This window comes from Ascaphus truei, chromosome 1 (genome assembly GCF_040206685.1).
Source record: "Ascaphus truei isolate aAscTru1 chromosome 1, aAscTru1.hap1, whole genome shotgun sequence".
In the NCBI taxonomy this organism is placed as follows: domain Eukaryota; kingdom Metazoa; phylum Chordata; class Amphibia; order Anura; family Ascaphidae; genus Ascaphus; species Ascaphus truei.
The window spans coordinates 276,123,764-276,148,690 of record NC_134483.1 but is presented as its reverse complement, the minus strand read 5'-3'; the positions used below and the strand labels follow the sequence as shown (position 1 = coordinate 276,148,690).

The 24,927-nt window shown below is 45.9% G+C and overlaps 1 protein-coding gene across 1 annotated transcript in view; it reads right to left on the bottom strand.

Annotated features, from left to right (window-relative positions):
• B4GALT1 (beta-1,4-galactosyltransferase 1) overlaps positions 1-24,927 on the bottom strand; it is a 124,664-nt gene that overhangs the window by 59,344 nt on the left and 40,393 nt on the right. Inside the window, exon 2 of the mRNA XM_075604477.1 lies at positions 4,244-4,479. Within this exon, the coding sequence (XP_075460592.1) occupies positions 4,244-4,479 (236 nt within the window). The remainder of the gene's footprint in view (positions 1-4,243; positions 4,480-24,927) is intronic.

Here is a 24,927-nt window from a genome sequence, read left to right as displayed (position 1 = left end):
AGAGTGGGAGAGACAGAGAGAGAGTGGGAGAGACAGAAAGAGAATGGGAGAGACAGAAAGAGAGTGGGAGAGAGAGAGTGGGAGAGAGAGAGAGTGGGAGAGACAGAGAGAGAGAGAGAGAGTGGGAGAGAGAGAGTGGGAGAGAGAGACAGAGAGAGAGACAGAGAGAGAGACAGAGAGACAGACAGAGAGAGACAGACAGAGAGAGACAGAGAGAGAGACAGAGACAGAGACAGAGAGAGACAGAGAGAGAGACAGAGAGAGAGACAGAGAGAGAGACAGAGAGAGAGACAGAGAGAGACAGATAAAGAGACGTCAAGGCGCCGTGACGTTGACGCTGCTCCGCGCTGATTGGATGTATTCAGCCGACAGTGCTCTGAAAAACAGCTTGGCTGTCGGCTGAAAACTCCAGCGCCTCAGCACGCCTGCGGACGCTCGCGTGAGCCCCCTCTCAAGGCATCCTCATTGAGTATGCAGGGGCTCAGCGTGGAGCGTCCGCACGGCTCAGCGCGGCCTGTCCTTCTATGGACTCGGCCAGAGAGACAGCTAGAGAGAGACAGACAGAGAGAGACAGACAGAGAGAGACAGAGAGAGACACACAGAACAAGAGACACACACAGAAAAAGAGAGACACACACAGAAAAAGAGAGACACACAGAAAAAGAGAGACACACACAGAAAAAGAGAGACACACACAGAAAAAGAGAGACACACACAGAAAAAGAGAGACACACACAGAAAAAGAGAGACACACAGAAAAAGAGAGACACACACAGAAAAAGAGAGGCACGCACAGAAAAAGAGAGACACACACAGAAAAAGAGAGACACACAGAAAAAGAGAGACACACAGAAAAAGAGAGAGACACACAGAAAAAGAGACACACAAAAATGAGATACACACAAAAATGAGAGACACACAAAAATGAGAGACACACAAAAATGAGAGACACACAAAAATGAGAGACACACAAAAATGAGAGACAAAAAAAGAGAGACAGAACACACACAGAGAGAATGAGAGACAAAGACAGAGAGAGGGCGAGGGCGACACAGGGAGAGGGCGACAGGGAGAAGGCGAGGGCGACACAGGGAGAGGGTGACACTCACAGACACACACTCACTCTCACTCACTCAGACACTCACAGACACGCAGAGACACACTCATGCAGACACTCACGCAGAGACACACTCACACAGAAGACTCACAGACACACACTCAGAGACACTCACTCACACACACAGACACAGACACACAGACACAGACACACAGACACAGACACACAGACACACACACACAGACACACACAGACACACACAGACACACAGACAGGCACACTGACAGACACACAGGCACACTCACAGACACACAGGCACACTGACAGACACACAGGCACACTCAGACACACAGGCACACTCACAGTCACACAGGCACACTCACAGACACACAGGCACACTGACAGACACACAGGCACACTGACAGACACACAGGCACACTGACAGACACACAGGCACACTGACAGACACACAGGCACACTGACAGACACACAGGCACACTGACAGACACACAGGCGCACTCACAGACACACAGGCGCACTGACAGACACACAGGCGCACTCACAGACACACAGGCGCACTCACAGACACACAGGCACACTCACAGACACACAGGCACACTCACAGACACACACACACACACAGGCACACTGACAGACACACAGGCACACTGACAGACACACAGGCACACTCACAGACACACAGGCACACTCACAGACACACAGGCACACTCACACACTCACAGACACTCAGTCTGTCACTCACACACTCACCGGGTCACACGTGGCAGCAGTGGGGTCTCCGCACGGCAGTGGGCCCTCTCCAAGACATGGGACACACAGCGCAGCGTGGGCCTCAGCAGCAGCAGGTCCCCCCCCCCCGAAGCGGCCGACGCTGCAGCACGGTCCCCGGACACCCCCGGGCAGCAAGCGAGGATCGGGGGCAGGTGATTAGGGGGAGATCATGGGCAGGAGGCGGACTGGCGCAGGAGGCGCGCACGGGGGAAGCTGGGTTGGCACTTCCCCCTCCGTCCCACGTGGGGAGCGGAGGGTGCGGGGGGGCTGGATCGCGCGCTTGTTTTGGGCTTCCCCCTCCGTCCCACGTGGGGAGCGGAGGGTGCGGGGGGGCTGGATCGCGCGCTTGTTTTGGGCTTCCCCCTCTGTCCCACGTGGGGAGCGGAGGGGGGAGGGTGTGGGGGGGGGCTGGATCGCGCGCGGCGCTTGTTTTGGGCTTCCCCCTCCGTCCCACGTGGGGAGCGGAGGGGGGGGGGGGCTGGGTTGCGCGCAGGGCTTGGTTTGGGCTTCCCCCTCCGTCCCACGTGGGGAGTGGGGGGGGAGGGATGTGGGGGATTCTGGGTTGCTGGGGGGAACAGGCAGCGCAAATGGCAGGACACTCTGCTTGCCCTGTGCACGCGCGCCGGGACCACAGGATTTGCCGCCATTTTTTTTAACTTTTTTTTTAACCCAATCAGAGAGGGGGATTATTTATTTATTTAAAAAAAAAAAAAAAAATTGGCGCGAGCAGGGAATTCATTGAGCTGCAGCACGGGTCGCCAGCTGCCTAAATCCACTCGCAACGGGCGACTGGTTATCATTATTTGTCGAGCACTGTATATATATATATATTTATTACAGGATTGAAGCAGGTGGGGATCTCCAGAGTTGAACCCCATTAATTTCAGCTACAGGAACCCCCTGCTTCCAGAGATACTTACCTCTGTAGGGGGTCCCAGTATCTCTGTGGAGTTTAAAGGTGCATGTCACAGAAGCCAATAGGAAGCCGCACTGGATGACGTCACGGCTTCCTCACGCGGGCCATTTAGACGCCGCGATTACATTAAGGAACACGGTTTCCCTACCTGCAGAGATACCGGCACCACGACAGAGGTAAAGATCTCGGGAAGTAGGGCATCCCAGGAGCTGAAATTAATGGAGTTCAGCTCCGGAAACCCACTGCTTCCAGCCTGTAATAAATAAAATACATAATTTTTTTTTCAAGTTAACACATATTGCTGCTTTAAATTGACTGTACTTTCACTGTACTTTCATGACAAGACAACTGGATCCTCATTGACTAATGGTATAAACTGAAAAGGAAACATTTAATAAGCTGCACTAACAAGATACAGCTTATTAAATATGATCCAATGAAAATATCCTGCTAAAAAGTCTAGTATGCAAACATTATGTAGAAAACTTAATAGATGTGGATCATGCATAGACATTGTCAGCATGGAGCTTTGGAATTGCTGAAAAATTCCTTCTTGAGTACAGTGGAGGGGTTTTGTCACTTTTTTACCCACCATAACGTATATAGTGTGTTCTTGAGTGAAGAACAAGTCATTAATGCCATCAGTACAGGTATGTGCAGTATGTTATATATACATTAAGTATTTATTGTTTTGCCATTTAGAGTCAAATGAAATACAAATTAAAAGTGGCAGAAAAGGAATTGTGTGGCCTACTGTTTACACTTTATTTTGTTGCCAAGTAGTAATTTATATTACTTAAATAAACTATAGCTGCATAAAAAAGAAATAAAGACTTGTGATGTTGTAATTGTGACTATGCCTGGAAGGCTCCATTCTGTCTCAGTGAATTAGGCTTCTTTGTCAACTGTACAGCATCAAAAGGTGCAGCTGTAATTTGAGGCTGCTATATTGTTTTGCAGCCCCTAGCATTCCTTCAGCTGGGAAAAAGGAGATAAGAGCAACATATTTCATGTAATACCAGGCACTCAGTGTTGGAATTGTTATGATTAATGTCATATGATTGTTATGATTAATGAGTTGTGAGGGATGCCACACCAAAAGACCTGTTTGAGGGACAGACTTTATTCTCAGGAATGCATGTTTGTGTGCATGTGGAGTGGCAAAATGCACCTTTGTTCTCACTCATTGGTACTGGAAACTGGAGGCCTATGCTACTGCACCTCAATGCAGATTGCCTTATCATATAATTGTATCTACTGTATCCATATACTTTTATTTTGCCTATTTGTTTTCATTCTGATTTTAATATTCTTTATTACAAACAATATCTAAAAGACATCATCTGGACTGCATGGAGGCATTCTCAAATATATCTGAATGCCTTACCAAAGAGCACAATATATATGGCAGAAATAACAAAAAAAGTCACCTATTGAAGTGATAAAATACCAATAAGCAAATTGATTACATTTCTTACCTGGTTAATGACATACACTCCATAATCAAGTTGCTGCTTTTGGAGCATAGGGTGCAGATAAAGCAGCCAGTACTTCAGGTGTTCATCACGCTTTCTGAACGGTATGATTAGAGCTACTTTCTGACGTGCGTTACAGTCCTTCGGTTTGTAGCGACCACCCTCCCTTACATTTGGGTTGTTTTTCTTTACTTCCTCTAGATCCACAGGGTGGGAAAACTCAATACGCAGAGGACCAACTGAAACAAAGGACACAAAAGTGCACATTAATATCATGAATCTGTATGACTGCTCAGCAAACTTTCTTACATTTCAAATAAATTGAAGCAGTCAAATCTTGGCGTGGAACATGATGGTTTAAGGAAGCCAAATATTCATATTGTTCCACTCATTTTTTTTTTTTTTAGCTTTTCCTGAACAGGCGGACATAAAATGGGCACTGGTAAAGGGTCACCCCAGCAGCCAGACCATATGAAACTGAAAACTACAATTATCTCTGGTGCCTGGGGTAGGAGGGAGTGAGTCTCCCTTGTGGACAGGGGAACATGGATCAGATAAGCCTTTAACAAAATCTGGGGGGAGAAAAGAATAGCTTAGTTTTACAGGGATTGCAATTTTAAATCAACAGTGATACTTCCTCAGCGCTTTGATAAGTTGATGAGAGAGTGGTTGCTTTTAGAAAGCCTAGGAATTAGAAATAAATATATGAATCTGCAAATACGAGATTCATTGCAGGTTGGGTCTGGAAAGTACATTAGTCAATTTGTTTCCTAGTAAATAATTTGTAATTGTTCTCTTAATGTAAAGTTTTCTATTTTAAAGCAGTAGTGAAAGTATTACAATACCACAGTTGTTACTATTTTTAGCTACAATGTTATCATTCCACTTTATGTATTTAAAAAAAAAAGTACATAAAAAAAGTTATGGTGGGTAAAAGTGTGACCCTCCACCGTACAGCAAATAAGAATGAGCACATTCACACGTCTCAGACAGGTCCACACAATTGCCTTTCCCCAAATGTTGCTGCCTTAGGTGGCCTCCTAGTTGTCCTGGTGGTTAAACCTGCCCTGGCCTTTCCCCACAATCACACCCAGCATACAATGCTTCTGTTGAAACAGCTGTGAGCAGGTTTCCCGACCATGCACTTCTTTAGCCCAGGCTTTGCTGTAAAATCTGTGTAGAAAAAGCAAGCATAAGCTTATAGGGGTCTGTGTGAAAATGGATAAGCAAAAAGTGATAGAGTGCTCATTTGCATGTCATTACCCAGAATCCATGGCTGCAGTAGAAGCATGGTATGCTGAACGACTATAGGGAAAGGCAGGGTTGTGGTATTGTCCGAGATGTGAATGTGCCAAGTGTTTTTTTTTTAATGAAAAAGTGTATTTTATAAAGTCTCACTGTTTCCTATTCTTGCAGCATAAAGCTGGCCTAATTTTCTTCTATATTACTAAAGATACACAACACTTTGGATTGCAAGTGTAGCTATTTTTTTTTTATCTGACACAATACTACTACTTGTTAAGTCACGTCAACCACTGCCAAAAAAAACTATGCTCATCATTATAAACCAATTAATTTGTCTTGTACCAATGAAGTTGATGTATTCTTTCCAGAGACATCAAATACTTTGTACATATTATAATGCTTGTGTTCTGTTTTCACAGTTAGTTTGTCGTAAATTTCATTATTTATCATTTTATTAAAAGACTAACAACCCCTTCAGAATGTGCCCACACACCAAGTCCTATTCTCTTAAACATGTTATTGGTATGAAGAATCTGGTTGTAAATGTAAAATTTGTACTTTAACCCTTTCCTTTTCTAATCAAAGGCTTCAGCAAGTGGTACCTATATTTAGGTTTAGGAAGTACAACATGCACAATAACAGTTGTTTTGACCTTCTGGTCACTTTCAGGCTGCAGTGGGCAAAAGTCCATCATGGAAGACATTTTTCAAAAATAAATTCCAGAAATCATTTAAAAGTATTACACTTTTTAGTTCATTCTTGTAGTTTTGCGAAGCAACAAAACCTTTAAAAGCAGAATGGAAATTGACATTGAGAGTCCTTCATGTCTGAAATAATGTTTCACCACCTTGCCCTTCCCCCAGCAGCTCTTCAAAAAGAACCTATCAGGTCAAAAATATTACAGGGGAAGTTGATTCTCTGAACAGGAAGCGACTTTCAAATGAAGCTTTGAAAGGTGAAGCCTCAGTTGAAAGACAAATTACTATAATTTCCCTACACATTAAGGCAGATCAAGCAGGTCCTATCTGCTTTAATTATCTGTGAATTCCTGCTCTACTTACTCAAACCCAGGTTCTAAATTAGCCTGTTTGTTGTAGCTACTGTTGACAGAACCCAACGTGGGTAATTTCGCTCATACTGGCAACTTCTAAGTGTACAGAAGACTAGAATGGCTTCTGCACAAGTATAATATTCAAATGTGTAATGCTTTTCCTAAATCCCTTACATTTTGCATTCCTAACTTGGTGGTGTAAATGTAAACATGATAGGATGGGAACACAGACGAAAGAAGAATATTTGCAAGTTTCAATCAGTTGTCCTTAAATAAAAAATACATAATTGATTATATATTAAAAAAAAAAAAATTACCATTAAGGACAATGTTACACTGTTGTAACTGTAACTGTACTAACAAGCATGTCAAACTCAAAGGCTAACACGTGCCAAATAAACAAGGTTTAAGTTTAGGTGGGCCGCAAAAAAACAAAAACTTCAATTTTCATAGAAACGTAGGTTTATTTCGAAAAGTACACGATAAAAAAAAAAAGAACAAGAACAACGATAAAATTAATGTTTTCTTCCTGACACTTGGCATCTCTGACTCTCTCTCTCTCTGACCCTCTCTCTCTCTGACCCTCTCTCTCTCTGACCCTCTCTCTCTCTGACCCTCCCTCTCACACTCTTTGACCCTCCCTCTCACACTCACACTCTTTGACCCTCCCTCTCACACTCTCTGACCCTCCCTCTTACACTCTCTGACCCTCCCTCTCACTCTCTCTGACCCTCCCTCTCACTCTCTCTGACCCTCCCTCTCACTCTCTCTGACCCTCCCTCTCACTCTCTCTGACCCTCCCTCTCACTCTCTCTGACCCTCCCTCTCACTCTCTCTGACCCTCCCTCTCACACTCTCTGACCCTCCCTCTCACACTCTCTGACCCTCCCTCTCACTCTCTGACCCTCCCTTTCACTCTCTGACCCTCCATCAGACTCTCTCTCTGACCCTCCCTCAGACTTTCTCTCTGACCCTCCCTCAGACTCTCTCTCTGACCCTCCCTCAGACTCTCTCTCTGACCCTCCCTCAGACTCTCTCTCTGACCCTCCCTCAGACTCTCTCTCTGACCCTCCCTCAGACTCTCTCTCTGACCCTCCCTCAGACTCTCTCTCTGACCCTCCCTCAGACTCTCTCTCTCTCTGACCCTCCCTCAGACTCTCTCTCTCTCTGACCCTCCCTCAGACTCTCTCTCTGACCCTCCCTCAGACTCTCTCTCTCTGACCCTCCCTCAGATTCTCTCTCTCTCTCTGACCCTCCCTCAGACTCTCTCTCTCTCTCTCTGACCCTCCCTCAGACTCTCTCTCTCTCTCTCTCTCTCTCTCTGACCCTCCCTCAGACTCTCTCTCTCTCTCTCTCTCTCTCTCTGACCCTCCCTCAGACTCTCTCTCTCTCTCTCTCTCTCTCTCTCTCTCTCTCTCTCTCTCTCTCTGACCCTCCCTCAGACTCTCTCTCCCTCAGACTCTCTCTCTCCCTCAGACTCTCTCTCTCTCTCTACCATGTGACAGAGGCTTGGGGGAGAACGGATGTGACGTCATTGAAAGCCTGTCACATGGTACTAGAGCCAATCAGAGTAGGGATGGAGTTCCCACGCTCTGATTGGCTACCGTACCATGTGTGGACGGCCTTGTTTCTTTTAATGATGTCATCTTAAAGGCAATTGAAGCAAAGCCATTCTGATTGGCTGTGCTTTCATTGCCTTTAAGTGACGTCATCTTTTTTTTTTTTATCGGCCAAAACACATGGTTTTCACGGGCCAATCAGGACCGTGGGAACCATGACGAAAATGTGACGTCATAGGCCTTTAAAAGCCTATGTCGTCTCATTTTGAAGCCAGACGCCGAGGAGGAAGGACCTCCGGAGAAGAAAGAAGACCAGGGCGTGGCCGAAGACGGGAAGAAGACCCCGGAAGAAGATAGAAGAAAGAAGAATACAGATGAAGATGGATTACAATTAGAAGACCCGTGGATTGATTTGGATTTTTAGTTTAATGTTTATTTTTTTATGGTTTTTTATTTTATGGGTTCCTGTGCCTGGTGGTTTTGTTCGCGAGTAAGCTGTTCAACGGGAGTCGTGGGGTCAAGTAATGGTAAGTGAACGAAAGAAATGTATTTAATTGAACTTGTTAATTTTTTTAAATGTTTTTTTTACATGTGTATTTATTTTTTTGTGGTATATAATTTCTTGCCACTGTATGTATGTATGTATGTATGTATGTATGTATGTATGTATGTATGTATGTATGTCTAGAGATATATACATACAGGGTAAGAAATGATGTTGTTTTAAAAGCTTGATTTGATGTGTTTTAAATTAATTTGACTATGCAGCTATGCTTAAATGTGTGTTTAAAGTATTTTAAAATTAGATAGCTGTAATCGTTGCTATTGTATGTTGTACTTGAGGTCAGGGTTAGCCTTGGTTTTCAATTTTGTATGCTTGTTGGTACTTATATTTTTTCTCAGGCTAAATTGTTCAGTTCCAGGCTTGAATTAGTTAATTGTTTAATTGTTAGTGATGGAATGTAAATTGCTTAGGGATGTCATTAATGAATGCTAATTGATTTATGTTTCCTGGATTGGTTAAAATAGTATACTTGTTTGGAGTTATCTGTATTTTGCTTGCAATGTTATTGTTAACATTCATTTGCAGAATGTATATGGTGCTTAGATTGCATTTACATTGTATATATGATGCATACAATGTGTTGATTGTCATTTGAGGTTTTTGATTGGCATTTGATGTTTTTGATTGTAAGATCAGTTAGGATTATGAAAGGAAATTAATTTTATTGTAGTGTGTCTTTATAGAGAAGTGTTATTTTGAGTACAGCATGTTTTTGATAACCCTTCTACATTTATTTGTATATTGGTTCATCATGTGTGTGTATATATATATATATATATATATATATATATATATATATATATATATATATTTGCATGATGAAGCCAATGTACAAATTCATGGCTGAAGGGTGGGTATCGGGCCAGTGTGGCTTAACCCCTTAATTACCTTTGCGGTTATTATCCGATAAGGTGTTTAAGGGGTTAATTGAATTAATCTGAATGTAATTGCAATGTATTGGCTTTGTATTGGCTATGTTTTTTGTGGGCAAAACAAGGATGTTGCAGGCGACGGAGACTTCTTATTGATGAGGTCAGTAGTACTTTATGTATTTGAATATGCTAGTTAATGTTTTTAATAATGGGCAAATAATCTATTATCCCTATCTGGATAATAGTTATTTTGCACATTATTGTACTGTAGGTGTTGGGGGGAGGAGGGGTGTATGTATTGAATGTATAGGCCAGGTTTATTTTTTTTACATTCAGGGTTTGTTCCGTGGTTCTGCGTGAGACCTCTGGAGACCACCTGTGGTCTCCTCGGGTATCAGGCTGGTGGTTCCACGGGTGACACATGCAGGGATGAAGCGGTGGTCCCACATCCGTGGGGGCACCGCGGACCCGTAGTGAGCACTCGTGAGTTCCCCAGACCCCCGTGGGAACCACCCAAGGCCGCACAGACATCTGTGGGTCTGACCCGGGGCTCCCAGACATCCTTGGGCCTACCGTGGGGACCCAATTGTGGCCCACGGTGACCCAAGGAGACCACCTGGGGGCCATGGCGCTTGGCGGGACCCACCAATAGGCCTCCCGAACCTGTTTGAAAAGGGCTGCTGGTACCCTGTAGGTCTGTCAGGTGCCCCGCCAGCCCACCGGGGACTCGCGTGGGGCTGTGTTATGAACCCTGTTTGTAAAAGGATAAATCTTGTATTTATGGGGGGGCACAGGGGGTGGGTAATGTATTTAATAAATAGAATGAAGTTTATTGTGGGTCACTGTATTGTTTTTATTGTGGGTACTGGGGGTGGGGGGGTTCCCCAACGGTATGTGGGTAGGACTCCCTTGTAGGTAGTGGGTGAGGGTGGTTAGGCCTCACTGGGTGGGGGGTTAGTGGGGGAGGGTATGTAGGCGTCCCGAGTGGTGGGTGAGGGTGGGTTAACCCCTTAATGACTGTAGCGGTTAATAACCGCTATGGTGATTAAGGGGTTAGGGGACATTACTTTGGATGTTTTCATTCTTGTGTCTGTTTTGCAGCAGCGGAGGGGACATGGGCAGGATGAAGAGGAGGATGGCCTTCATCGTGGCAGCCGGACATGGGTGAGTGCTATATGTATTTATTGCTGTTTATGTATTTAAAATGGGCATATTCACTATTCTCCCTTTGTGGATAATAGTAATTGTGGCCATAACTATACTGTATGTGTTAGGGGGGGGGGTTATTTCTTTAAAAGTATGTATGTGTTTATTCATTAATTTGGGGGGGGGGGCACATAATTGGTACTGCAGGCCTGCGGGTAACAACCGAGGGCCCCCGCCACATTTATTTATTTATTTAGATTTATTTATTTATTGTGGGGCTGCTGTGTGTGATTTTTTTTTATTGTGGGTAGCGGGGGTGGGTGAAGGGGGTATTAGCCCCAACGGTGGTTGTTTAGGGCTTGCGGGGGGGTAGCGGGATTGGTTAACCCCTTCATGACCGTAGCGGTATTAACTGCTACGGTCGTGAAGGGGTTAAGTGCAGCCGCAACCCCCCCCCCCCGCAAGCCCTAAACTCACACCAAGGGCCAAATACCCCTTTCACCCACCCCCGCTACCCACAATAAAGCTGGCACGGTGGGTTAACCCCTTCATTGCTTTAGCGGTTAGCCGCTAAGGTAATGAAGTGGGCTGTACATGCATTTTTCCTGCCTCGGATGCATGCCGGGGGCCTTCGGTGCTGATATTCCTGGGTATCAGCTCTGGAGCCCCCCTGCATCAATCCGAGCCAGGAAAAGGGCCTGATTTTTTTTTTATGTCACCTATCGCCGCTCAGCTCCAACTTTTTGCCAACTTTTGTTGGCGGAGCGATTTGGAGAAAATCTCTTCAGTTTATTGGCGCAATCAGCGGCGAGATGCTGATCGGGGCTACTTGCATACGGCGGGTTTTAAAACTGGTGAGATATTGCTTCTCGCCACCCGCGCGGCGAGTTTTTTTTCCAAGAAACAAAAACTGGCGGATTTTCCTCATCTCGCCAGTTTTTCGCCATTTACTAAATTGCTGTAGGCATATTTGGCAAAAAAATGACGAGATTGGGCTTCTCGCAGCTCTCTGCATAGGCCCCTTTGTCTGTTTCATTGTTAACCCTATGTTTTATCTACATTTTAAAAACATTGCTGTAAATCCTGGAATTGAAGTGTGGGTTTGGCAGATGCATACAAAACAAAGAATGGAAAAAGCGCACAACCCTAGTGCATTACCATAATAGAGTTTTTTTTTTAAAAAGGGGGAGACAAATGCCCACTTCCAAGATGAACAATAAAAACAAGCATTGGATATACAGATACAGCGGCAGTTATCTGATCATTTCTCTAAATGGTTTTCGAGATTTCCCAGAGATACTTAAAAAATTTGCCTCTGCAGATGAATGACCCATCAGATTAACACTGCAAGTGTCCCTGCTGTGTTAATCCTACCGGGGTCTGCCTGTCTGTAATAGCCGTGCAGTAAGAGGCTGAATCAGTCACTCTAACTGCACGCCTCTCACAGGCGATCGCAGGGGTTTTATTTAATTTAAACATTACAGTAACGTAGCAGGGGTCGCCGGAGCAGAATTGCATTGATTTCAGGTCCTGGGATCCCCTACTTCCTGAGATACAGGCCTCGTTATGGGGTTCCGGTATCCACGTCATGTTAAAATCCTGTGGGTCACGTGACCGTGGGATCTAAACAAAGCAGAGGGATACCGGCACCCCATAATGGGGCCTGTATCTAAGGAAGTAGGGGGTCCCTGTGGCTGAAATCAACTTTATTCAGCTCAGGAGACCCCCTGCTCACAAACACTATAAATACAAATAAAACGTAAGCAGCTTTATTACCTTAGTGGCTAGGGGTTAAGGCACAATATTGTAGCAGGTTATTGGGGGCAGAGGGGGTGAGTGAAGGGGGTATTTAGCCCTTCACTCACCCCCTCTACCCCCAATCAACATTACAATATGTACTGCCCACCCACTAAAACACAATCCACCCCGTCTCCCCACATAAAAACATTTGTAATTTTTTTCTGCACAGGATTGATAACAGGGGCTGGCGGGGGTCCTCGGGTGATCCCTATGGGTGTCCGGTGTCCCCCCCGCTGGGCTGCGGTATCAATCCAGTGTATACAAAAAATGCAATACCTTCAAATAAACACACCTACCCCCAATACATACAATACAGTAATGGGCAAAATTACTACAGTATTGTCCAAAAATGGGTAATAGTGCATTTGCCCATTTAAAATAAAACACACAGTAAATCAGCAGCATGAAGTAAATTAAACTGGCACTTACCCCTGCCAGGATGTCCTCATTCTCACTCCTTGTCATCCATGGGCATCAACAGCACAATAATAAAAAAAAATGACTGGCATGGTCAGTGCCCAGTGGGCATGAGCTACCACTATGCCAGGCAACATGTATCCTGCCAATCTTCAAAACAAGCCACCAATAAAAAACACATTCAATTTTAACACATTCAATTGAAATGCAAGGTTGCAAACCCATGCCCTGTGGCATGTGTAACCCTGTTTCTCCCACCCAATCTCATGTTGGTCCTATCACGGAGAAACTGACTTTGGTTACGTATGGTATAGTGTGGTGCACCTGCTGGCTTACAGGACTCCCGAGTCTCTTGATGGTATTATGGGGAAGGTCAGGACAGGCTTCTGGGGTTGTGCCCCAATTGTATTTACGGTGGCAGCGCCTCTATCTATTGCAGGCCCTAGGGATATGGGTGGAATCCCTACAGTAGAACTTCCCTCTCAGGGAGGAGAGATTCCAGTCTCACGCAGCTGTGTCTTTTAAATCAGGAACACTTTATTTCCACTGCACACTATACACAGGAACAGCAGTTAAGGCGTACACCCTCAGGATGACCCTGGCAATTCACTCCCAGTCAGGGCCCTGGAAACAGGCCTAGCTCTTCCACTACCCCCTGGTGAGGTAGTGGGAACAGTCTACCATGCCTCTCCCAGAGGGAGGGCCTCAAGCCTGCCAGATCCTTGACAGCTCAGGTGGGTAAGACTCAGCTCCTCTCAGGGTAGGAGCTAACTAACTAGATACAGGAAATGCAGTTCATTAAGACAGATCCAGCAAGAGCCCGCCCCTGTCCCTTATTGGACACAGGCCTGACTGCACTGCCTTCTCTGCCTCACTGATCTGCAGTGAGTGAGGAGAACCCATGATTACTCCTGGTGAACCTGCCCTTACCAGGGATTACTGCGCAGGAGGACAGAATAATAGCCCAAAACCTATCAGGGCTACACATGGTAAATGGGACCGGAGCATGTATGTAAAGCGAAAATGTACTTAAAGTGAAGCACTACCCTTTTCCCCACTTATCGATGCATGTACTGTACTGCAATCATCATATACGTGCATAACTGATGTAAATAACACATTTGTAACAGGCTCTATAGTTTCCCCGCTTGCGCACAACTTCGATACAGGTAGGGAGCCAGTATTGCTGTTCAGGACGTGCTGACAGGCGCATGCGTGAGCTGCCGTTTTCCTATTGAGCGATATGTACTTACTCGCGAGTGTACTTAAAGTGAGTTGCCTGTACTGCCCGGGGCGGGGGGGTGGGACGTCATTGTGCTGTGGGGGGGTGACAGGACGACCCTGCGCTACGGCGGGGCGAGGGGGCCCTGTACTGCGGCGCGAGGGCCCTGTGCTGCGGCGGGGGGGTGAGCGGTCTTCCGGAGACTGTACTTTTCCGGTTTATTACCCCTCCCATCTCCTGTCCCGCGGGCTGTCACGCGGTGACAGGGGGAAGCCGGGACCGGAGGGGCATCCCCCCTCCCATCCCGAGGGGGTGAAGGGGTGAAGATGCGCTGATGCGGCGGCCATTTTTTTTTCCGCGACCCCGTTACTAACGCGGTGGTCTCGGGGTGGACCCCGAGGACCGCGTTATAACGGGGTTTACCTGTATATATATATATGCCGTTTGGTAGAAAATATATATGTATAGAGTTTATTAAATAACCAGAGTAATCAAAAGGACTAGTAGTTGACTGGTGTGATTAAAAAGAAACAATATGTCTTGTATAAGCAGATAGCAGCAATTGGCAAGTGACATATAAAAGGGGATGTAGAGCAAGGAAGCAAGATGTCAGGGGAGAGATGGCCAACAGTGGTGAATGTCAATAGCAGTAGCAGTCCAAATGGCTGATAACCTAGTGGAACAGTGAACACCCACTGGTTATTTAATAAACGCTATACATATATATTTTCTACCAAACGGAACTGGCGCTTCTCTTTTTTCTTGTTTTCTGTTTACATTTGGTCAGGCTTGACCATACAGAAGCTTGGCCTATTCTGTACAGACTGACCCTATGCTATAATCATTTGATGTTCACATTATTAAATTTGTTACACGTATTTCATTCCTTTTTTTACATTACACATACAGCTTAACCCTGTTATAGCGCGATCCGCTATAACGCAAATCCGCTATAACGCGAATCCGCAATAACGCGGTATTCACGTGGCTCCCTTTTTTAAAAAATTTTTTTTTTGGGGGGTTGGGGTGGGGGGGAGTTTGGGCAAAATTGGGACAAAATATTAATAAAAGCTTAAAATAAAATAAAAACACAAACCCACCAAACAGCACAATAGAACAGAAGAATACTGTATAAGTGAATAGGACATAAGCTGATGATCTCCTACCTCTCCTTTTTATTGGATTGTGCTGCCTCTGTCACTGCTCTGTGGGTGGCTGTGGGCGCTATTTGCGGGCTGTGGGTTCTGTGCGCTCTGTTGAAACTCTGTGTGCTGTGTGAGTTGTGGGCGCTCAAGGCCATGATCACAAAGCACCCTACCACTTCAAAGGCCAGCATCTTTCATGTTAACCAAAAGACCACACAGAATTACCCGCCCTGCTCACACAGTACCCTCCCTGCTTACAGTACCCCCCTCTCTCACAGTATCCCCCCCCTGTTCACAGTACCCCCCCTGCTCACACAGTAACCACCCCCACTGCTCACAGTACCCCCCCTGCTCACACAGTAACCACCTCCCCTGCTCACACAGTAACCACCCCCCCTGCTCAAAATATCCCCCCCCCTGCTCAAAATATCCCCCCCTGCTCAAAGTACCCTCCATGCTCACAGCCCCCTTGCTCAAACAGTAACCCCCCTCCCTACTCACACAGTAACCCCCTTCTCAAACAAGGTGCTCTGTGGGCGCTCTGTGCACTTGCTGCACTCGGTGCGGGCCGAGGGCCGTGTGTGCGTGCGCCGTGGCAGTGCAGGGGTTAATCTGTGTGCATCTGTCCTGACACCGTCTGGGAGGGGGGGAAGAGAGGGGGGTGAGTGACCTCTTTGTTTATTTTAGCCTTTTGTTAGACTGGCATGTTTAGCAATTTCCTCCCCGCCCCCTCCCCTGCCTGAGAATTGCTGACATGTGCAGCAGGACTTGGATCCCAACTCCTCCCAGCAGCTTATGACCAGTCAGGAAATTAAACAGGTTCCTGGTGATCTTCCCCCTCCCCAGTGATCACCCGCTCCTGTCACAGAGACCCGTTCCCCCACCCCCCCCAGGTTGCTCCCCTATTTTGAGGTGTCTGTGTGTGCCTGTGTCCGTCCAATATTCCTGTTCATGGGGGGGTCCCCAATCGCTGTGCCTTGCTATTGCTTGGGTTGAATGCCTGGGTTTTGGGTTGTGAATCACACCGAGTTTGGGTCTCCTTGTAATTGTGTTAATCACAGGATATTCTGGACGTGACACACTACAATGTGCACGGATTTTGATTATATAAATAAGCAGGTTATATAAACAGCAGAGTAACAAATGTCATTCAGAAGTTTGGAGGGTTTGACGTGACCCCAGAACATATGGCAGTTTGTCCCAATGTGAGGCTCTGGTTCCCTGGTCTCCAGTTTCAGGCTCTGAATGGAGCAGGCTGGGGCACAGTCTCACACTTACACACAACCACACTGACACTGACACACACCCTTTCACTTACACACTTACACACTTACACACACTGACACTGACACACACCCTTACACTTACACACTCACACACACACACACTGTCCGCCCATACTGTCTGTGTAATGTTTCGTCATAGCCATGAACAGCGCATGTGTCTGGATGTGGAGAGCATTGCACATGGCTCATGTAAACAAAGCAGGGACGCCACAGTCTCTTCTTTGAAACCCGATCCGATGCACATGGGCAGTGCGATTGTAACACAGTGATATGCTGGGCATTCCTAAAACTAACAGAGACCGGGAGCAGAGCTGCCAGGTAAGAGCTGTGTGTCGTTGCCGCTGCTCCACCGGGTCTGGGAACGCTGGGAGAGTTCTCAGCTTTCCCCCTCCGGCGGACGCGGTAGCACTAATGCGGCGGCCATTTTTTTTAATAATTTTTTTTTGCAGCAGCCATTTTGTTTTTCGCGACCCCGTTACTAACGCGGTGGTTTCGGGTGGCCCCCGAGGACTGCGCTATAACGGGGTTAAGCTGTATATAGAATTCATTTGCACATTTTAACACTACCATTCACTCACTAGTGCTACTAATTGTGTGTGTGTGGGTATATATATATATATATATTATAAATCTAAGTTGGATTCCGTTTTCCGTTTGTATGTCGATACTTTGACTGGACCTTCTGCGGCGGATTTGCAACTATTTTGAGGTTCCAATGTGACTCACCTCCCAAATTATGGACATTCTACGTTTCCCTCGGCTAAAGCAGGGGCAGGGCGTGGCTACTAAGGGAGGGGGCGTATCCTTGCCTGGAACAAGGCTGTGTGTGTGATGTGAGAGGTGCCAGCAAGCGGGGGGAAGGGGGGATTTTGCCAGCAGGGGGAGAGAGATGTGTCAGCTAGCGTGGCGAGAAGCAGGGGACATGTGCCGGCAGCGGGGGGAAGGGGGGGATTTTGCCAGCAGGGGGAGAGAGATGTGTCAGCTAGCGTGGCGAGAAGCAGGGGACATGTGCCGGCAGCGGGGGGAGATGTACCAACAGAGAGGGGGGGGGCCTGGAAAATTTGCTGCCAGCGAAGGGAGATGTACCAAGAGGGGGGGGGGGGGGCGGGGTCATGTGCCGGTAGCGTGGGGACATGTCACAGCGGCGCGGGGAGATGTGGCGCCAGCGGGGGGGAGGGGGGAGGGGCAAAGACATGTTCCGGCAGCGGGGGGAGACACACACAGACACACACAGAGAGTTAAATCTTACCCCGCATTACATCCAGCAGCAGGGGGGGGGGGGGGCGGGGAGATGTATTACATGTTACATTCCCCGGGCAAAGCCGGACACAAAAGCTAGTGTATGTATATATGAAAACACACACACAGTTAGGTCCGGAAATAATTGGACACCGATACAAGTTTTGTTATTTCGGCTGTGTACCAAAATAAATTAAAGTTGCAGTTAAATAATGAATATGGGCTTAAAGTGCAGTCTATCAGCTTTAATTTGAGGGTATTCACATACAAATTGGAGGAAGGGTTTAGGAATTACATCTTTAATATGTAGCCCCCTCTTTTTCAAGGGACCAAAAGTAATTGGACAATTGACTCAAAAGCTGTTTCATGGACAAGTGTGGGCTATTCCTTTGTAATTTTATCATAAATTAAGCAGGTAAAAGGTCTGGGGTTGATTCCAGGTGTGGCATTCGCATTTGGAAGCGGTTGCTGTGAACCCACAACATGCGGTCAAAGGAGCTCTCAATGCAAGTGAAACAGGGCATCCTTAGGCTGCAACAACAAAAAAAGAAAATCCATCAGAGATAGCAGGAACATTAGGAGTGGCCAAATCAACAGTTTGGTACATTCTGAGAAAAAAAAAAAAAAAAAAGAACGCACTGGTGAGCTCTGCAACACAAAAAGGCCTGGACATCCACGGAAGACAACAGTGGTGGATGATCGTAGGATCCTTTCCATGGTAAAGAAAAACCCCTTCACACCATCCAGCCAAGTGAAGAACACTCTCCAGGAGGTAGGCATATCATTATCCAAGTCTACCATAAAGAGAAGACTTCACGAGAGCAAATACAGAGGGTTCACCACAAGGTGAAAACCATTCATAGGCCTCAAGAATAGAAAGGCCAGATTAGACGTTGCCAAACAAAATCTAAATAAAGCCAGCCCACTTCTGTTATAGCATTCTTTGGACAGATGAAACGAAGATCAACCTGTACCAGAATGATGGGAAGAAAAAAGTATGGAGAAGGCTTGGAACGGCTCATGATCTGAAGCTTACCACATCATCTGTAAAACACGGTGGAGGCAGTGTGATGGCATAGGCATGCATGGCTTACAATGGCACTGGGTCACTAGTGTTTATTGATGATGTTAAAGAAGACAAAAGCAGTATTGGTATATGGTATGAATTCTGAAGTGTATTGGTATATATTGTCTGCTCAGATTCAGCCAAATTCAGAGAAGTTGATTGGACGGTGCTTCCCTTTACAGATGGACAATAACTCAAAACATACTGCGAAAGCAGCCCAGTTGTTTTTTAAGGCAAAGAAGTGGAATATTCTGCAATGGCTGAGTCAATCACCTGATCTCAACCCGACCGAGCATGCATTTCACTTGCTGAAGACAAAATTTAAGGCAGAAAGATCCACGAACAAACAACAACTGAAGACAGCTGCAGTAAAGGCCTGCAAAGCATCACAAAGGACGAAACCCAGCGTTTGGTGATGTTCATGCGTTCCAGACTTCAAGCAGTCATTGCCTGCAAAGGATTCTCGACAAAGTATTCAAAATGAACATTTTATTTATGATTGTTTTAATTTGTCCAATTACATTTGAGCCCCTGAAATAAGGGGACTGTGTATGAAAATGGTTGAACAAAAATATTGTATGAAACGTTTAGGAATTGCAAAGTCTGCACTTCTGTTGTTGTTTCATTTCAAATCCATTGTGGGGGCGTACAGAGCCAGAATTATGAAACTTGTGTCCGTGTCTAATTATTTCCGGACCTAACTATTTCTTGTTGCCTTTTTCACCCACCATAACTTAGACCGTGATGGTAAACCCTACATTCTTGAAAATGCAAAGCCAGCAGTACAACCAACTTCACACTGATGATACACATTAAGGGTGAAACATGTCTGTGAATGGTTTCACTGGCTTTGCATCTGATTCCCATGCTGTGCTTTTAAAGCTGTGTTAACAGCAAGCATTAGCTTATATGGGCTCCATGTAACGATGGTTTTTCAGACAAAAGGTGACAGATTGTGTGCTCATTTGCATGTCATTTCCCAGAATCCCTTGCTGCAGTGGGAGCACTGTATGCTAGGTGATAATGGTTGAAATGCAGGGTTGCAGACCTGTTTAACAAGTGATATTCTTGATATTCAAGTGATATTCTTTATTGGCTATATGCTAACTGTGGAGGTTTTTTGTTGCTTTTTCACCCATCATAACACACACACACACACACACACACACACACACACATACCCCAGTTTAAGGACACTCACTTTAAGTACACTCGCGAGTAAGGACATATCGCCCAATAGGCAAACAGCAGCTCACGCATGCACCTGTCAGCACGTCCTGAACAGCAATACCGTCTCCCTACCTGTACCGAAGCTGTGCGCAAGCGGGAAAACTATAGAGCCTGTTACAAATGCGTTATTTACATCAGTTATGCACGTATATGATGATTGCATTAAAGTACATGCATCGATAAGTGGAAAAAAGGTAGTGCTTCACTTTAAGTACATTTTCGCTTTACATACATGCTCCGGGTCTCATTGCGTACGTTAATGCGGGGTATGCCTGTATATGTATATATGTATATATATATATATACTGCTGCGGCCGAGTTTATTCGAGCATTTGCCCGTTCTTGGCCGCAGCAGTAGCCTGGCGCGCGCCCGAGAGTGACGGGCGCGCGCCGAAGCAGCGGAAGAGCGCCCTCCGATCGGGGCGCTCTCCCTACCGCTGCCGGGTTTGCCGGGTCCCCCGGAACCCCCTGCCGCTGTCCCGCACCAGGGCTCCCTCGGGGAGCCCCTGGACGCGCGTGCAGGGGGCGCACGCTCCCGAAGATGCGTGACCGCGCGTCTATGACGCGCGGCACGCCGAGGGGCGGCCACTAGCAAGCCGGGAAATCTCCCGGCTTGCGGATCTGGCCGCAGAGTAATAAAGCGTGTCGGTAGTGTATATATATGTGTGTGTGTGTGTGTGTGTGTGTGTGTGTGTGTGTGTGTGTGTGTGTGTGTGTGTGTATATATATATATATATATATATATATATATATTATAGATATCTATAAATATATCTCTCTCTCTATCATACACACACACCACTCCCCCGCACATCACATCTCCTCCACTCCCTCATCACATCTCTCCCCTGCACCTACCCCACCTCCCCAGCACATCACATCTCTCCACTGCATATCTCCCCCCAAGCACATCACATCTCTCCACCCCCAGCACATTACAGCTCTCCCCTGCATAGCTCCCACCCGCCCCAGCACATTACATCTCTCCCCTGCATATCACATCCCTTCCACACACGCTCAGCTCCTCCCACCACCTGTCAGTGGCCCTGATTAGGCGAGATACACTGATGGCACCACTGGAGCGGGATTGTTGGTGACGGGGGTTTGTTTGGGTGGAGGATTGTGCCGCCAGCTGCAGCAATATAGGCACTGAGGGAAGAGGAGGCAGCCTCGCCAGCTCCCAAAATCCAGGTGAGGGGGTTTGTCGAGCCTGTAATTAATATATATTGAATTTCTCATTATCGCCAGCCCCCACGTATGTTGTGAAAGAGATTGATAGTCCTCGTTAGGGTCAGAATAGATCCAAACTGTAAGGTGGAAGTGGCGTCTGAACACAGAGATACCTAGACAGGTCTAGCTTGAAAACTCCTTACTGTAGCTTCGAGAGATACTGGAGTAGCAAATTGAATGCAAAGCATGCCAAAATCTTGTGCTCGTTCTCCACTCTCTTCTGTCAACGTGCGGTTGTCATGACCATACCCAACCCATTTCATATCACCAAACAGCTTTTTCAGGGGGATGCAGTATGAATAAGAACAGCTTTAAATAGTCTTTGACAACCTGGCAACCCGTGGAAAATACACCCCAAACATTGCCACGGTTTAAAAGGCACCAGGGGCTATAGAAGCAATGTAAAGGATGTAAAATGGCAACTAAATATAAAAGATAAAATATGAATGAATGAATACCTAATGAAAAATCCAATGAACACAAACGTACAATAAAAGGATAAACAATAAAGAGCCTGATATAACGGGTAAATACATACTGTACACACAGAAGAATAACCTAATAAAACAGTAATACAAAATACAATAAACAAATCAAACAATTGCCTTAGAAAATCACAATAAATAATAGTGTACAACTAAGAAATAAAACACAATTGGATCTACACTGGCGACACACTTTATTCGAGCTTGGCTAGTCCCACGAATTCTGGTATACCCGGGTGTATTGAGGTTTGTGACTGTTTTCTGCCCGAGTGCATTGAGTTATTTTCCAAGCAGGGATTGAAGCATTTTATTCCCGCTGGCTGCAATACTGCACAGTATATATATATATACTGCATTACAATTCATGAATTTATGCCATCTGGTAGACACGCGAAGCATTGCAGCCTATTAAATCCTAATCATTATCATTTAACAGATCAGCCGCCCATCAGCCAGGCATGAACCCAGGCTGGGAAGGCAAACGCAACGGGGCTTGTCAGAGGTGAGGAGCGGCGCATTCCAGGTATCTGCCAGGTACATACCGGGTATTTGCTCGAATAAAGTGTGTCGGTGCAGTAGAACAACCTCAACTCCCCCCCCCTCCCTTTTTTTTTTTTACACTTATAAAAGCCTGTTTTTTACTTTTGTTTTGAACGGCTACTTGCGACTGACACTTTAAAGGAGAACCACTTCATATTTTTTTTCTAAGATGCAGGTTCACATAAGTGATACTTTTAATGCTTCGTGTCAAATGTTTAGTGGCATTCAGTATCGCAGACATTTTGGCACCAGGCTCATGTGATTGCTATTACAGCAAATCACATGACATTGATCCCTCCATCTGTTGTCCTACAGTATATAAAAAAAGGAAACACCCTCCTTTTCGATGACTTGACTGCTGCAACTGGTTCATATGTGTACCTATATTTTCTTGAGCAACATAACAGAAAATATTCAGAAGACAGAAGGCGGAGATGGCAGCAAAAAAAAAAAAACACCCTACTTCCTTCCTGCTATGTTTACACGGCTAAACTTTTTTTTTTTTTTTTAGTCCATTTGTTCCTAATTTTGCCTGTCCATCTACGAACAGTTTCTACTTTTTGCACAACTATTACAAAATAGGTGGTGGATGCAGAAAGAGAGGACATTTTTTTTTTTTTTTAAAGATAGATATAGACAGAGAAAAGCCAATGTGCAAGAGCGAAAAAGGAAATCAGCATTACAAGTCTTATACTGGATGGTGATGCTGCTTTAAATAAACGGTTGGCTTTAAAATAAGTATAGCCTGGGGCCCCCTGGTCCTCTGTTTGTCCCCTTACCTTTCCATAGGAGTATAGAACAGCAGGGGAACTACAAGTTTTAGCAGCCTCAGTGGCTGCAGGACGCGTTGCCAGGAAACCAATAGGGCTGAGAGATGTATGAAAGTTAAGGGGAATGTGAGTTGGAAGCTGGATACTGAAGGGGTAGGGTGTGAATGTGCAGGTGCCTGTGGCATCTACACTAGGCCAGAGACCCCTGATGGGAGTTGGGTCACCCAACTCCCCTCAGATTGTGGCTGCTACATAGAAGAAGGGAAACTGTCCCTGTAGCAGGTCCGGGTACCCCATCGCTGGACGCAGTGCGCCTGGGTGCAGACGCACCCGGCAGGTACCCCAAGCACAAGTGCACCAATACACACTATAATGGCAGCACTGACCACATATAAGGGTGAGGGGTTATATCCTTGTGGACACTAGAGTGGTTGGGTGCCCGAGGGCCCCATCAGGTACTGTGGGGACTGTGAACAAGTGTGTGGGAGACTGGGCGGGTGGTTACGACCGTGCGAGGCCTGGTGGGTAGGCTGTAACCAGTAGCCATATTATCGTTCTGTAGTAAAGTTATTTTATGTTTTTACCTATTGTGTGTGTGGTTATTGTATAAGTATGTAGGTCCTGTAATGGCTAATTCCACACAGTAGAATCAGTTACAGGTGGAGGCGCTGAAGAACACCGTACCAGTTACACCCCAGGCTCCCTGCAGCGGAAACTCAGACCTCCTGTGAGCCACAGGTATTGCACCACACACACCGTAGCCACACATTCTCCGAGGGGGTGGGGGAAAGTGCGCTATATAAACACAAAGAGAATTTGCATACTGTTACTTATAGAGAAAAAATAAATGATACACAGACGTTCGAAACGACTGATTTAGTTCAAATAAAGAGTGAAATGTGAAAAACTTGATATACACTGTAGCAGCCAATGCATGGTGTTATTTTTTAATGAACCGCCTTGGTTGGTGCTGGTGCTCAGGTGCAAACTGGTCCTCCAGTATTGCATGAGTTAGCAATCACTGATGTGAACTTCACATTGACTGCTGAATGATCTCCCCCAATTGTGATGATATGGTACATTTGAGTTTAACACCATGTAATCTTTAGACACATTATTCCTCATTTAGACTCATTATTCCTTATTCCCTTTCTATTCAGTTCACCATAGGTTAAATGTACAGCCAGCGAGATACATTTAACCCCAGGATCTGTGGCAACATGTATCCTTGTGAGTATCTAGTGCAGTCTGATACATGTGAAGTAACAATTGTAATGCGAGACATGCTAGTTATTGTATGTATACGCATATTTGTCATTTTAGTGGTAGACATGCTTTTTAAAAAATCTGTTTACAGGCAGTCCTCGGTTATCCAACACAATGTGTTACTCAAAATGGCGTTGGATAGCGAAACGTTGTAAAGCGAAACAGGTTTTCCCATAGGAACACTATTTAAATGAAATGTTCCGTTCCTGAAGGCATTTTTAATGCTAAAATACACAAAATATTTTACGCAGACAATAAGATATGCAGCACACACATAAATTATATAGTGCATATACTGTATTATATATACAGTACCGACATATCTTATTGCAACAAATACCGGCGGCATGCCGGGATCTGCCCCAGCTGCCGCCAGTAATGCACGCGCTCCGCCGCGTTCCCCCACTCACCCCCCCTCCTCATCGCGCGCAATTTGCACACCCTTCCGGACCCCTGTACCCCTTCTGCTCTGCCCCTCTGCTTCCCCGTACCCCCGCTTACCTTAATTTGATGTCCAGGGGTGTCGGGGAAGCCTGGGGAAGCCGGGGAAGCC